Source organism: Aricia agestis, chromosome 11 (assembly GCF_905147365.1).
Source record: "Aricia agestis chromosome 11, ilAriAges1.1, whole genome shotgun sequence".
In the NCBI taxonomy this organism is placed as follows: domain Eukaryota; kingdom Metazoa; phylum Arthropoda; class Insecta; order Lepidoptera; family Lycaenidae; genus Aricia; species Aricia agestis.
Window position 1 is genome coordinate 2,162,813 of NC_056416.1, and position 14,799 is coordinate 2,177,611.

Here is a 14,799-nt window from a genome sequence, read left to right on the forward strand (position 1 = left end):
ATTTGCACCCTCAGAGGGTCCCATCACGTCGCCCACTCGCCACTTACGCTTCACATCCTCCCTCCGAGCCGAAGCTCTTGCGACTCCACTCTGATCGGCCGGTTAAGGCAAAGCAGAGGTAGGGCCTGATTCTCCGTCAATGTTCACTGCGGCTGGCCGGAGATGGAGAACAGGGGCTTCCCTGGGAGCACTCGGGTTCGTGGGGTCGCTACTCCTCAACAGCTCGCCACAAGCTGCCCTGCGGCCTTATTATTATTATTAAGAGCCAAATGAGAGTTTGTAGAGCAACAAAAAACTACCTTTACGCATAATCTGTAGGCGTTAAGAACCAACACAAATGCGGAAACGTGACTTTACATAGAGATAACAGTACCACACCTTTTATCATCTTATGAGTATTTTTGTAAGTCGTACTAAACACGTGAAGATTTCAGCGTAGTCACTAATTTGTATCCTGATTCCTGATAAAGCTTATCAGTTATCAGTTAGGTTTTAACTATTAAAATAATTAGGTCTAAAGTAATATTAATAAATTGTTAAGTAAAAATATTTGAATCAATACCTAATATGGTTTTTCATATTTTTGTAACACAAATGTATATAATTTTTTTGGCATTGGTAAAACTCGAACCCTACTACCCAGTACCACAATACCCTCAAATAACAAACATAGTGCTCTAGGCCAGCGGTAGGCAACAGGCGGACCGCGAAGGGTCGAATCTCGGATCGCGAAATATTGTCATTTATTTTAAACCAAGTACCAATTAATACATAGATAAGGTACACGTAATACCTTTATTAATTAAAATAATATTTTTAAGCTACATAGGACAAGTGTGTTCTTTTTCTGGACCTCGTAAAAAAATTCCCACAGTATCCGGACCCCACCTAAAAGTACTTGCCGACCCCTGCTCTAGGCTCTAGGCGAGTCCAAACTCCGGAAAAACACGATCGATATCGTCACGTATCCAAAGCATTGCCAAAATTCGTCAGAGGTGACGTCACTGACGGGTTTATACGTTGCGTCTTAATTTAATTAACTCAAGAGCTTTTAAATTATTCTTCTAGAACGGAAAATTTTGATGCGATTATAAACTAATTCCTAATCTTGTATCATCAATACATTCTGCAATCTGCACGCTTATTCTTTAGGTAAGTAAACTCATTTCTAAGACAAGTAGTAAGCACTAAACTACCCTTAAAATAATAAAATTATGTAACATAATAATTATATTACCTACATTAGAAATCTTATCTAATAAAGATTAATTTTAAATGTAAATATTGTATTTAACCTTCGTTGTTTCGCTATTTGCTTAACTAGTTCGTGACGCCTTATCGCATAACTACATTCGTTTGTGTCTCAATGTCACCAAATCATCACGCTAGTGATGAGAGCCAGATGAGTCGATAACTAATAATATTATTTTATATTTTTATTTTGATCGTAGCCCTTGATGATGGTGACTTGGGAGAGGTTATGAATAAGGTATTACCTGATGTAAGGTCTCATTGAGTACACTGTACACCGTACAACGTACAGTTCTACTTTCACTTTTCATAACCTGTCGCGGCTTATAATAACACCAATTTCATGTACACATTAATTGCTAAATATTAGTCAATTAAATTATTAATTATAGTCAATCAAAACTACTATCAAAGAAACAGATTACACTGATACGCCTTAAATAAAGTCTTTGAACTTTGTAGGTTAAGATGTCGATATCAAAATATCTTCGATATCGCCATCTTACGTTTGCCCTTCACTGGCTTTTGACGTTACGTCACGCAGATAAATTTTGCCAAACACACAAGTAGTGCGTGTACAATATACACATCACGCGGTATTTGAAGATGTCGTTCTTGTCTAACGCCTTAGATAGTTCCATTTCTTTGAAATAGTGTAACTTAGTGGCTGTGATTGTGTGGATTATTATGTACCTGACTAAGTTTATTAAAGTTTAATTTATTAAATAAGGTAAGTTCTTGTTACTATTATACTTAAATTATTGTACTATTAGAGAAGTTGATTCCTAGGCAGATGGCGGACCTAAGTAATTTGATCGCGTTAAGTCAAACCCATCAGCGATCATATACGTAATTAACATTGAATTGACATAAGCCGACCAACTGTCGTAGGTCCGTCAACTGCCTAGGAATCAATTTCATCGATGGTACATCAACACTTTAATCAAAATGTGACGGCGAAACGTAGATATTTGGTTGTTGATACGGTGTAATTATCCGATTTTGTCTTGAACTTAGACCTTTCGTCAAATTCATGTTTATTACCAGTCTAACAAACTAGGTCACATTGCCATTGTGATCTTATTAGGCATAATATTATAATATACTTGCCACGATGAACCGCCTAGCAATTCACCTATTTTGTTTTTATGTTAAAAAGACTACGTCAAGAATTCCCCAAGGTTCTATCGTTGGACCCATGTTATATTTTAGGTTTCACTTAATTGTAGAAATTTTTAATAAGTAAATAAATACTTAATTTAAGGAGCTTTGTACTGTAGTTAACGTAACAGTTTTTGTGAGACGATGAGAGTAATTTATTTAATTACAGATACTATAAAAATTATTTTTGAAATAAATGATAGTAAAGTACATAAAATACTTATTTCAGTTAAAAATGGACTTCATTATTGGAGGTCTAGCTGGTGCCGGTGCAACTATTTTCACCAATCCAATGGACGTGGTGAAGACGCGTCTGCAGTTGCAGGGCGAACTGCGTGCGCGCAGCGAACACAGCACACGCTACAGAGGTATCTTCCACGCACTATACGTCATCGCGAAAGCGGACGGAGCCCTCGCATTGCAGAAGGGACTCGCGCCGGCCATGCTCCTGGGATTCAGTATGAATTCTGTAAGGTACTCCCGAAAATGAGACAAGATTTTGTAGGTTATACGGCAAATAGTGATTACAAAATAATAACTGTGTTGGATCAAAACGTAATGAACTAAATCAAGACAAGAGAAGTTGATCTACAAAACTAAATTCCAAAAGAAAAACACATCATATTAAGTAACATTGTTTCAGGCTTGGCATGTACCACATAGCTGAAGTACAAGGATGGACAAAAATAGATGGAGATGTTAGCTTACACAAGACATTGTTTTGGTCAAGTGCGAGTGGTGTTATGAGTGGCCTAGCCGCAAATCCTGCATCTGTTGTAAAGACTAGGATGCAAGCTGCCGCACACCCTAGCATAGCTGTAGGAAGACAACATGTTTATGATGGTTAGTATTCAGATAATATTGTATTGATATAGTCTCCCGAGAACTGAAACTAACATATATATAGCGCTGTACTCAAATACTAATCTAACCTCAAAGCCTTACCTTAACCAAAAATGCGGTAAATTGCAGGAATGATGGATGGATTCGCCAAAATATATAAGTTTGAGGGTTTGCGGGGATTTTTTGCTGGAGTCAACGCAACTTGTATGAGACTAGCCATAGGAAGCGCGGCACAACTAACAACATTTTCGACGTAAGTTGCTTTCGTCGTTTATTTTAAAAACACCTGTCTTAGGGAAGAAAGTAATGCATGCTTTTTGTAAAAAAAAACCCTTATTGGTTTCATCTACAAAAGTGTGTATAATTGTGTTTTTGTGTGTAGTGCAAAAGAAACACTACTCCACAATGGGATATGTGAGCGATCACCGCTGGGGCTCGCATTTGCCGCGAGCTGCCTTAGCGGTTTCATGGTTGCTTTGGCAATTTGCCCCTTCGATGTGGTCGCAGTACGACTCTACAATCAGGGTAATGAAGCAACTATTGAGTTTTGCATTGGGAAAATATTATAACGCAACTTTTGTGCACGTCTCAACTTTTGTTTGTAAATGTTTTGAAAGTCAAAATGACGAAGCTAATACATTTCTTAACCATGTTAACTTTGCAATCAAAGATTCTCCCTTAAGCTTAGGACAAACCTACGCGTCCAAAGCGACTGCGAAGCGGTAGCTACTACCGCGCGGCGGACGCTGCCCATGTAATCTTATGGCGCCGTGCACACCTACGCGACCGCGACGCGAAATGTTCGCGTCGGCAAAGCGAAACATGCGCGTCAAGTTGTCAGACGCGTGTTTTGAAGTGTATATAACTAGACTTCTTTTTTAACCCATCAAGCCCCATATGCTCACCGGTGAGCGAGACACAATAGAATAACAATAGATTTCCAAGGATCCACGAATCACGATCGAAGAATTAAAATAATGAAGACGCATTCGAAATTTCGAATATATAAAATATCCAATAATTAATCACACTGTAACGTAAAAGTCTGGTGTAACAGAAGCACTTCAAAACTCTTATTACGTGCGCGGTATGGGCGCGGTATGTTACATTTGATATGTGTACCTGGGTAGGTAGGTACTAATTAGTATGTAACAGGGTATTTGACAGATTTTTAATTTATTCTATATTGTTTCTCTCCTTGTTACACTTCTTACAACGTAAACAATAAAACAGAGATGCAAATACATGCCGCCAAGGCCAACACAATATTAGTGTAAACTGTGAGCCGATATTTATGAAAATTTAAATCCTTTTTGTTTTTTGAATCAGATTTACATCCGTACACTGAACATTTATTATAATATCCCATTGTTTATAAGATAAGTTATCGTTTTACAACACAAAATTCGTAGACAACGCGCCAACGTCACCCCTGTGGGCGCAGGTATACAAACTCCGCGAGTTTGTGTACGCGGGCCCGCGCCTCCCGCTTCCCCGCGGGTACCCCTCCGTTGCTCTGCGCAAGTACATTCGTTTCACTACTGTAGGGATATGTCATATTGCTATACTGTGACCTACCACATGTGCATGCTTGAACACAGTTTTGCTAGCGCTTGCTTCTCGCATGAAAAGATGTAAGACTGACTTATCTACCACATGCATGCGCAAGCCACATTCTTGCCGAGGTCGTCGGCGTATAAACAATGTTTCTCAATGAAGAGCTATTTCTTCTGCTTTATTTTTTCCAGCTAGTGACAAAATTGATAATGCATAAATAAAATATATTTTTTTCATATGCGTATTTTTTTTATTCCTGTCAGAATAATCTTTCGATTTCATCTTCCACAGAGCGAGCCGAGATTTTTATAATTCAATGAATTCAGTTGCAAACTGACGTTTATAATATGTACGTAAATCTGCCATTTTATAGCAGCGTGCGCGCATTTTAACACCATATTTTGACTGAAAGAGCGGCTTGAACACTGAACTTCCAACCACACGCGCAGACAAGTCTACACGAAGGCATGCCTGAATTTCAAGCAAGTTTAAAAAACAACAAGACAAACTTTGGGGCTTGCGCGTACTACAGTTTTACCAACTACACCAACCGGTTCAAGCCGGCATGCGCAAGCAAATCTGTAGCCAAGCATGTACGTGTGGTAGGCGCCTAAATTAATTCAAATTGACCATTGTGGACGTGTTTTATTCCTCTGCACCTTCCAAATCAAAAGCAAGCTTAGCATCTTGCAACCCTCATGTCCGTCCGTCCGACGCATCGGACTCTGATATTAAGTGTTAGCATACACCAGATAAAGTCGCGCGTCTTCAGTAACTGTTCATTAACAAATGAAGTTTGACGGTTCGCGCCATAGTCGCGCAGGTATGCAAGGCCAGTTTCGCGTTGCAGACGCTCCCGTCTCGCGTACCGCGTCCCCTGTCACTGACGCGTAGGTTCTATTCTTTAATCTACTTTTAATGCACATTTTTTAATCTATCAATATTTATATAAAAATTTTTATTATTATCAAAACTAGTTAATAATTAATCACTTTCTTCATTAGAACTAGTTTTATTATTCCTAGATCAGGACCCTTTTTTTCCATCACTTGCACTATTCAGAATTTATTGTATTCGATCTTAGTAGTTTTTCGTACTTTCCCGTAAACATGCGCATGATCTTGCGGTGGCTCAAATTGCAACTAATCGTTATCGTGAAGTTTAACTATGGTCAATTTAATCTCCACCTACGATTTATTTGATGTTGATTTTGATTTCGCTTAGATTTTGAATTTGTTGATGCACTTCAAAAAACTCGAATAAAATCAATATCGCGTTATGAGATCATAGCGAACTTCTCTGCCCTGGCTAGTCACAAATTGAGCCAAAGCTCGATCGTACGGTTGTTTATGTCGTCAGTATCAAAAGCTTGATCGAGTTGATTCTCTATTATGTCAGTTTTTAGTAAGTAAGGGGCTTTTTACATTGCACTCTTCGTCGTTATGACTTTCAATGATTGTATTGCAGAGTGAAAGCGTACCTGCTTGCACATGGTCACTTCAATGAGTCGCCAGCTACACTCGCATTTTCTGCTAGCCTTGTCTGTGGTGTAGTTTGTGTGTTGTTGGAAACTCCACTGGACGTTGTCAATACACGGCTTTACAATCAGGGTAATTAACCTTCATTCATTTCACTAACGAATTGTTTGAGTTTATCAAAAAGTACCGGCGTTCTTCTATCATGGTATTAAATAAGCCTTTCACTATGACTATAAAGTATAAGATCAATATTGACTTAAATTTTGGAATGGTAAATCCACTTAACCCATCGATCGTGGAATAACGAGACACAATAGCTTATCTATTGTTACCGCTTAGGGCTTTATGAATAATTAATAGTCATGTTGGTAATAAAAATTAATTGAAACATTTTTATATTTCAGGCTCCTCGTCAAAAGGTGAAGTTTTATACAAAGGTGTTATTGACTGTCTAACTAAAACTTATAAAACAGAAGGACTGCATGGTCTCTACAAGGGAATAGGACCACTTTACCTCAGGATAGCGCCTCACACGACGTTGTCGCTAGTCATATGGGACATGTTGAACATATTATTCGATAATAAAAGAAATTCTTAAAACTGTATTTTTATTGCTCTCACAATAATGTCTAATGGGAAATGATAATGATAAAAAAAGACGGCGCGACATAAGGTGTTGAAGCGATACGACATAATATAAACACTCACAGTTTCTCAAATTCTTTCCCACTAAACGTCTGACAATAATATGACAATATAATATTAACTTTGCTGTAAAATATACTCAGTGTCCTTATCGGAACTTACAACTTTCTTTCCCTTACGTGATGGATCGAAAAATGCGTTCGGAGGTGTGAATTCTAATATCCACTCATCGGAATCAGTGTCAGAAACGCTCAACGAATTATCGGAACATGAACAAGATGGATTCGGGTCTTCTGGTTCAACCCACGTGGCGTTCGCGTAACAGAGACCCTGCTTGTCTTCCGCTTCGGGCAGTATACCGAGCGCTTGCTGACATGTTTTCAAGCATATTTCTTGGCACATGTTCTTGAAAGCACTCTGTAAGTATGTCCGCTGTTCTCGTTCTAATCGCCTCTGTTTTCTTTGTTTTTGATTTAATCGTTCTTTGTTTTCCTCGTCCGTTCTTCCTATAGTATAGGTTAAAACAGGTTTATCCTCGTAAGGATGCTCATAAACTTCTCGAGGTTTCGTGGATGCTTTCATGGTTTCCATTGTAACGGTAAATTCGCCGTCCTTTTTATGCACCACTAATAGTGGTCTTTTCAACGGGCGTTTAGATTTTACTAATTCCTTCTTTTTCTTCTTACTTATAATTTGTTTATGATGTCTAGCCATTTGGAGCAAATGAACTAGATGTTTTTCTGCAGCGCCAGGTCTCCAAGTCGGACGATACTTAAATTTCATGATTCATATTAAAGTAAACACTAGAATAAACAACATAACAAAAGAAAAACGCAAATGTAGATAATACCTTTAATCCTTTAATATTGTCAGCAGTCCAAAACCAACCCATACCTTTAGGAACATTGCACTTTAATATCGCACTGCGCATGCAAGGAATGCCACAACCGCCGTGACCGGCGTGTGGTGCTGCAATAATAATATCAAATTAGTTTCGCTATTTCGTGTAATATTTTATGTAGGTACAATTAGAGAAATACGATTCACAGGTAGATGGCGTTACGGTCGGATTATGTCGGATTATGGCTGAGCTAAATAACCCGACTAAATTATGCACCATCTACTCGTGAATCATATTTCGCTGATAGTAACTATATCTTATTTTACATACTTTTATATGAATAGTCGATTTGTTTAAGTTTGACGACTTTTTTCTTCTTGGCCTCTTTTTGGGGGTTTCGTTTGGCCACTTTTTTTTCAGGCACCTTGAGACGTTTCTCTGAGGTCTTCGGTGTTGAGCTCTTTGAGCTTTTCGAGCTTTTTACGCTCCTTGAGCTTCCATCCACTCCAAATTTTCTGCGTCGTAAACTCCCTGATGAGCTCCTGCTTTTTAATTTATTTTTTTCAACTAACTTATGAAATATAGGACACGGCATTGGCATGTCTTGTCCTCTCGCATCATCAAACTCTTCACCTATAATTTCATATCCTCTACAGATTTTACAATATGTAGTTTCTCTTATGAACTCATATTTGCATTCGCAAGTGCAATAACATGGATGTTCGTCGAAATTCAAATTAGGTGAACTTTTATTTTCATTGTCTCTGCAGCATTTTTTGTGCAAATTTGATACATCCAAAGCTAACGAATTATCATAAATGGGTGCTTCGTTTTGCCTCATCTTTGTGTGGCAAGATATATCGTGACAACTTGCTACTTCTACTCCAAATGAATTGGGCGTTGTATCAGTAGATTCTTTTTCAGATTGAAAAATTGTCTTGTCTTTATTAAACATTACATAATTTATGCGGTACGTTCTATCTCTAAAAGATGAATTGATGTGCTTATTACATTCATTCCAAGCTCTCTCGTCAGTTGTATTCAATTTGTACAGAATATTATTATTATTGGGTTTGCTAGTCGAATTTTCTACAGTAATGTTCTTCATATCTTTAGTACTTTCTATTTGTGTTTCGATTGCAGGTCGGGGTATATTATTTTCTGTGGATTCTATAATATTATAAGTAGTATCAGATATATTATTGCAAGATATTGGAACAGCTTTAATATTCTTATTTTCTGTCGCATTCTTGTAATCCTCGATTTTGTTACTATTCACATTTTCCAAAACTTTGGGACTTGAAAATAGATGTCTATACATATTTATGTTATATTGTGAACTGGATACAAATTTATAAAAATTGCTCTCTACAGACAAAAGTTTAATTGTAACATTCAGTGACCCCAAACTAATGTTTTCTTTTGCATTCGCAACCTTAAATTTTTCTTTATGAAGTACTGGTGGAAGCTTTGGATGCATTGTTATATTTTTTAAGTAATAGATAAAACTTTTTGTCCAGGGGATGGATATTGTTCCAACTGATCCGTTTGAGCGGGTTATACTTTTAAGGTAAAGTTCCAGATAACAGTTTTTCATATTGGAAATTATTTCAGATGCACTTTTAGTCAATATTATACTTTTTCCATATTGCTTATGTCCACTAGGACCACTGTAAAATTTCTTCTTAGTTTGCTTTTGAACATTTCTGGTCTTTTTATCTTTTGTAAAGATTTTATTGCTATTTTGTCGAATGTTTAATAAATAAGCTTCAAATAAATCTTCAGTTTTAACTGAGACATCATATTCATCAGTGAATGCATCAGATATCTCTACGCGAATATCTAGTAGAAATTTTGCTTTTTTGGCACTCATTCTAGTAAGAAGGAATTAAATTATAAAGTTTAGATTTTACTTACAAAAATTTAATTAAAACGAAAAATTTGTTTACATCAAATCAATAAAACATGTACGGTACGTATGTATTTTGTGATTATCGGAATCACACTATGTCATTATATTACTTTTTTTTTAATCTACTAAGCTTAAACTTCTCGATAAAATGAGAAACACACTGACCTTATACAAGTTTTATAATGGAGGTCAGTGGAGAAACAGGATACTACGCTCAAAAACGGGGATCAATGACGTAGGAGTAAAGACGGCAAAATTGAAGTGGGAGACTGGGCAAAGATCTCAACAGAGTGGGTACCGGAAGATGAACGCCGCCGCCGTGGCCGGCCCAGAAAAAGATGGCACGATGAGCTGGAAGTATACCAGCCAGGCTGGCCATTGGTGGCACAGGAGCGAGCACAATGGAAGACCTTGGGGGAGGCCTTTGCCCATCAGTGGGACAGCATAGGCTAGGAAAAAAAAAGCTTTATACGTACTAAACCATAAACTTATAATGCATATTATAAGTTTATGTACTAAACAATGGTGGTGGTATCGTGGTATAGTTATAGTTCCTTAGGAGGACTCCATATTAAAAGATCAACCCAAATTAAGATTTTTTTAAACACTTTGAGGACCCAGTATTTCGGAGACACTTCTCGACACAAAAACTGATATCATAGAGTTAGACAGCAGAGAGCTAGCCTGATGGCGGCGACGTAACTGAACTCGAGAATCTCGAGAAATATAATAAATGTAGCGCAGGCGGTGTAGAGTAATTGTATAAATAAATGGTAGATGTACAAATAACATTTTATTGATACTTAAATGAATTTATACTATGTTTTATTATATCGTGTCGCTATGTTATTATGACATTATATTTTTGTACTTGAATCGATTTTTCATTGGTGTATTAGAGGCTTTATTGATAGGCACCAAAGGTTTGCTATTATAATCAAAAATTGTTTCGTCGTACAATTTAAGCTCTTTCATTATTTGGTTATACTTATTAGCAGCTTTATCACTTACATCTTCCTTTTTATTGGAATGTGCCAATTTTGCTCTGTTAAAATTTACAGATGCAGTCATTACGATAGGCGATTTTCGGTTTCCTATTGAATATGTTACGGATTTCTTTGATTTCTGAGTGTGATCGGAAGGTTTTGCATTCAACAATCCTTTTGGAAACGGTCTTTTATCTTTACTTACTATTGCATCTTTAGCGCTTGTAGTTTTCTTGTTCTGCTTTTCTTTGTCACGTTTATTACTAACGTAAGCTTTTAAATTATGGTTTTTATTCGATAGGGGTCCGGAGTGAGAGCCTTTTAATTGCCTGGCCCTCGAGTACCATGCCCATTTACCATCTTTGTCTATGTAGCCATCAATTCCAATTTTCAGGAATCTTCCCGTGTTGTCTGTAACAGTGCCATCTTGTGCCGAGTACGACATTCCATCTGGGCCAGTGAAGTTATTGGGCACCCACCGATTATCAGGTCCTATATACCCATCCCTATTGATTTCTAACCAGACGTGGCCAAGACCCCAGAAACCACCTAAATCGCTACACTCCTGTTTTCCATCGGGGCCTTTGAAGAATCTCGGCACGGGGTTCCCTGCTTTATCAAATATTTTTACTCTATAATCTAGGTAAGTGTATTGGGTATTGCTATCGACATAAACTGGTTTATGTTTGAATTTGGGATCAAACCGCGCAGCAGGTGGCGTAAACTCTATAACCCATTCATCGTCGTCAGTATCACTGGACAATACAGATTCTCCATCGGAGCAGGAACACGAGCCCACGGACTGGATGTCTTGCACTGCTGGTATTTGACACGGGCATTCTAGATCGCTTTCATTAGGTTTTGGCAAAACGCCTATTGCTTGATTATAAGTCTTTAAGCAAATTTCTTGACACTTGTCTCTGAATGTAGATTGTACAAAACGAAGTCTACGTCTTGTTGCTCTACGTTCTTTTCGCTCCTGTCGCTTTTCACTTTTACGTTTTTCTTCTTCAGTTTTTCCAATTGTGTACACTAAAGGTAGTTTTTCATCGTAAGGATATTGGTAGGGAAGTCTTTCCTTTGAAAACACTTTAAAGATTTCCATTTGGACCGTGTATTCTCCGTTTTTCTTAGTAACCACTAAGGTGGGTTTCATTTCTAGTTTCTTTTTCTTTTGCATCATTGCTCGTTTTTTCTTGGCTGTTTTATCTACACCCTCTCGTACGGCTCTGTATCGTCTAACCAGGGTTTTTTTGGCTGCTCCAGGTTTCCATTGTGGCCGGGGCTGGTACAAAATTTTACATTAGTACAGTTTAAATTAAGGGAACATGTGCAATAGTAAATAGTTATGTCTAAAACATACTTCCAATCCAAGTATTGACTTTGCATCCCATTTCCAACCCATATCTTTCGGGACTGGTGGATAGCGGTAATATTTATTTTTCTTAGGCTTTGGTTCGGCAACAATTTTATAGGCTGTAAATAAAAATACGAAAAGTTTTTAAAGTTAAACGATATTACGATGAATAAAAATGTAATAATATAGCAAACTTACGTGGACTTTTGACGTTAGCAGTAAACTTCCCGACTGGTTTCCTTATTCGAGCAGGTTTTTTAGGTTTCGGTGGTTTATCGTTGTTTCCTTTTTCAGATTTAGAATCTGGAATATCTCTAGTACCTGCTAGCCTTATGGGTAGTTTCTTTTCCGATATTTCCCGTCTAGGATATGAAGGCAAGCTTCTTGTGTCCTCTTGAATTTTTTCTTTATCAGGTTTTTCAGGCCAAGGGCTTTTTACTTTAAATAAATCCTTATTGTACGTTTTATGGAATATCGGACAAGGTTGTGGTCTTAAAAAATCCGGCATATCTTTAGTGTCATCACCTAAACACTCGTATCCTCCACATACGGAACAGTAAGTAGTTTGTCGAGAAAAATTCAAATCGCATACACATTCACAAAAGCAATGTTCGGTATCGGTCGTTTTAATTTTTTTATTTATAGCCCCATCAACTATGATATCTTTTATTTTGTCAGCTATAATGCATGACTCTAATTTGCACGGGTTAAGAATTTCGTCTAAAGGTATTTCAACGTTACTATCCGCTGGGGTTATATTCAGACTAGTATATCTAGAATCTTGACATTCAATTTCTTTTGTCTTGTCTGTATAAGTTGTAGAGCAAATGCTTTTGGAGCAAAACGATTTTGATACTTTCGATTCTTTTAAACTTGGACATGCGGATGAACAGTATTTGTATTTTGAAGATTGGGACGTGCTATTTCCGCTACTATTAGCATCAAAGTCGTATTCTACGGTAAAATAGTAGACGTTGTATACGTTCTGTATTGGTTCTTTGTAGGGACAAATGTTTCCTTGGCAATAACTGTCAGTTTCTTCACATTCCTTAGGACAAGATGCTAAGCAAGAGCCCTGACTGAGTGCATTTTGTAACCTATCAATGCAAGCACATTGAGTGGATAAACCTTCCTTTGTAGCACCTTTCTTAAATAGACCTTCGTGGCGTAGAATTTGTTTGATTTTATCTGCCAACGTGCATTCTTTACTCCCACACGGTCCGACGACGTCATTTATATTAATCTCCTGATTGTCTTCTTCAATGAGATCTTGTATATAGGATTTCATATATCTAGCTATTCTGCAATCCGTTCTTCCACAAGGGCCACGTATGTTAGTGAGATCAATTGTGTTCCTACGAGCCTTTTCAAGATCTTCCGCTGCGTTTGCACAGACAGCACATGGCGATGACTGGATTTCATCTCTAAATCTTGCAGCTGTCTCTCCCTCAGGCCAGTTTAATTCTCGACAGTAACACAGTTTGTCAAGATCAGTAGCTTTCGCTCTCGGCTTTAGAACTGGACGCGGCGTTAGCATCCGCATGTTATTATTACAAGACACTATTATCTTTCTAACATAGTCTATAATGAAATCTATGTCTGGAGCCAGCTCGGATACCTTATAGTCCGTAGAAGATGGTTTGTCAGCATCGTTCATACAACAGTAATTTTCGTCTTTAAAGTTCGTAAGGTTTGCACTCGGTGCATTTTTATACGAGGCAAACTCAATTTTGTCTGGCTTCGACACATCTTTGACGTATGTATGATCGATCTTCTCCTCGTCTCTGTTCTTCATGTTACAAATAAATGATGTTGTCTTAGAATTAAGGCCGGTATAAAGAATTCGCATCATTGCAGGATCTTCGGACAGTGTGCGGAAAGCAGTAGTAATTTTGTCTGCTAGATAAGTTAATTTAATTTGAATACCTACTCTTGCCATTAATTTAGCGGTACCTTCTTCAAATATATTGTATGTTTCGTTTATTTTTACAGGAGGTGGTACCTCACCGCATTCGAAAATTTTTTGCAAATATGAAAAGAAATTCAGATCCCAAGGAATCAGTGCACTACCGATATGTGTAAAGCGGTCCTCTTTACTCCATAACGCTAATTCAAGCGGAAACTTTTTCATTGTTTGGATGAGGAATTCCGCTGTGCTGGAAAATAAAACTGACTGCCCTGATTGTATCACGGGACCTGGCGGAGGCTCTACTTCTTTATCCTTTTTACCTTTCTTTCCTCTCTTCTTAGGCTTTGCTTTCTTTTTCTTTTTGCCTTTTTTTCCAGGTGGCTCGGAGGGTAAAGGTAAGGGCTCAGGCATAGGGATATGCAGCTGTTTGGGATCTTTTAGTTCCAGGGAAAATATATCAGCAAAGTCACTTCTAATAACGAATTGCTGACTCTGGACTAAACTATCTACGCTTTCTACAACAACTTCGAATAAAAACATTGCAGAAGATACGGACATAATATTATCGAAATATTCGCTTTTATTATTTATATTCGCTTTTATTATTTAGATGACGAATTTACTAAAAATTTTGTTAATTCTCCAATACCCATTACAAACTAAAAAGACGTCTGACGTCAAAATAAAAAAATAAGTTATGTAACGCCAGAGGAATTTTGTGCTAGGGTTCCGTACCCAAAGGGTGAAAACGGGACCCTGTTACGATTCATATCCAAGACTTCGATGCCTGTCCGTCCGTCCCTCCGTCTGTTGCCGCTATAACAATAGGAGCCCTAGAACATTTTTTTTATTACGTACT

At 37.6% G+C, this 14,799-nt stretch overlaps 3 protein-coding genes across 4 annotated transcripts; 1 reads left to right on the forward strand and 2 right to left on the reverse strand.

Annotated features, from left to right (window-relative positions):
* The first annotated feature begins 1,795 nt into the window (after positions 1–1,795).
* LOC121731973 (solute carrier family 25 member 35-like) lies at positions 1,796–6,890 on the forward strand. Of its 2 annotated transcripts, XM_042121688.1 has the most exons (6): positions 1,796–1,981; positions 2,642–2,886; positions 3,056–3,255; positions 3,385–3,508; positions 3,638–3,780; positions 6,695–6,890. In XM_042121688.1, exons 2-6 carry the CDS (start codon positions 2,648–2,650, stop codon positions 6,886–6,888), a joined length of 900 nt encoding a protein of 299 aa, XP_041977622.1. In that variant the 5' UTR covers positions 1,796–1,981; positions 2,642–2,647; the 3' UTR covers positions 6,889–6,890. The 2 variants fall into 2 exon arrangements, with proteins under 2 accessions (XP_041977622.1, XP_041977621.1); XM_042121687.1 differs by lacking the exons at positions 1,796–1,981; positions 3,638–3,780 and adding an exon at positions 6,280–6,422 and having other exon boundaries at positions 2,648–2,886.
* Positions 6,888–9,668, reverse strand: LOC121731969. Its single transcript, XM_042121681.1, has 3 exons — positions 8,107–9,668; positions 7,786–7,904; positions 6,888–7,706 (listed from the first exon to the last, which is right to left on the reverse strand). The coding sequence occupies exons 1-3, from the start codon at positions 9,647–9,649 to the stop codon at positions 7,053–7,055; spliced, it is 2,316 nt and encodes a 771-aa protein (XP_041977615.1). The 5' UTR covers positions 9,650–9,668; the 3' UTR covers positions 6,888–7,052.
* Positions 9,669–10,467: 799 nt separating this feature from the next.
* LOC121731968 lies at positions 10,468–14,559 on the reverse strand. Its single transcript, XM_042121680.1, has 3 exons — positions 12,230–14,559; positions 12,038–12,150; positions 10,468–11,959 (listed from the first exon to the last, which is right to left on the reverse strand). Exons 1-3 carry the CDS (start codon positions 14,496–14,498, stop codon positions 10,538–10,540), a joined length of 3,804 nt encoding a protein of 1,267 aa, XP_041977614.1. The 5' UTR covers positions 14,499–14,559; the 3' UTR covers positions 10,468–10,537.
* Positions 14,560–14,799: the final 240 nt, after the last annotated feature.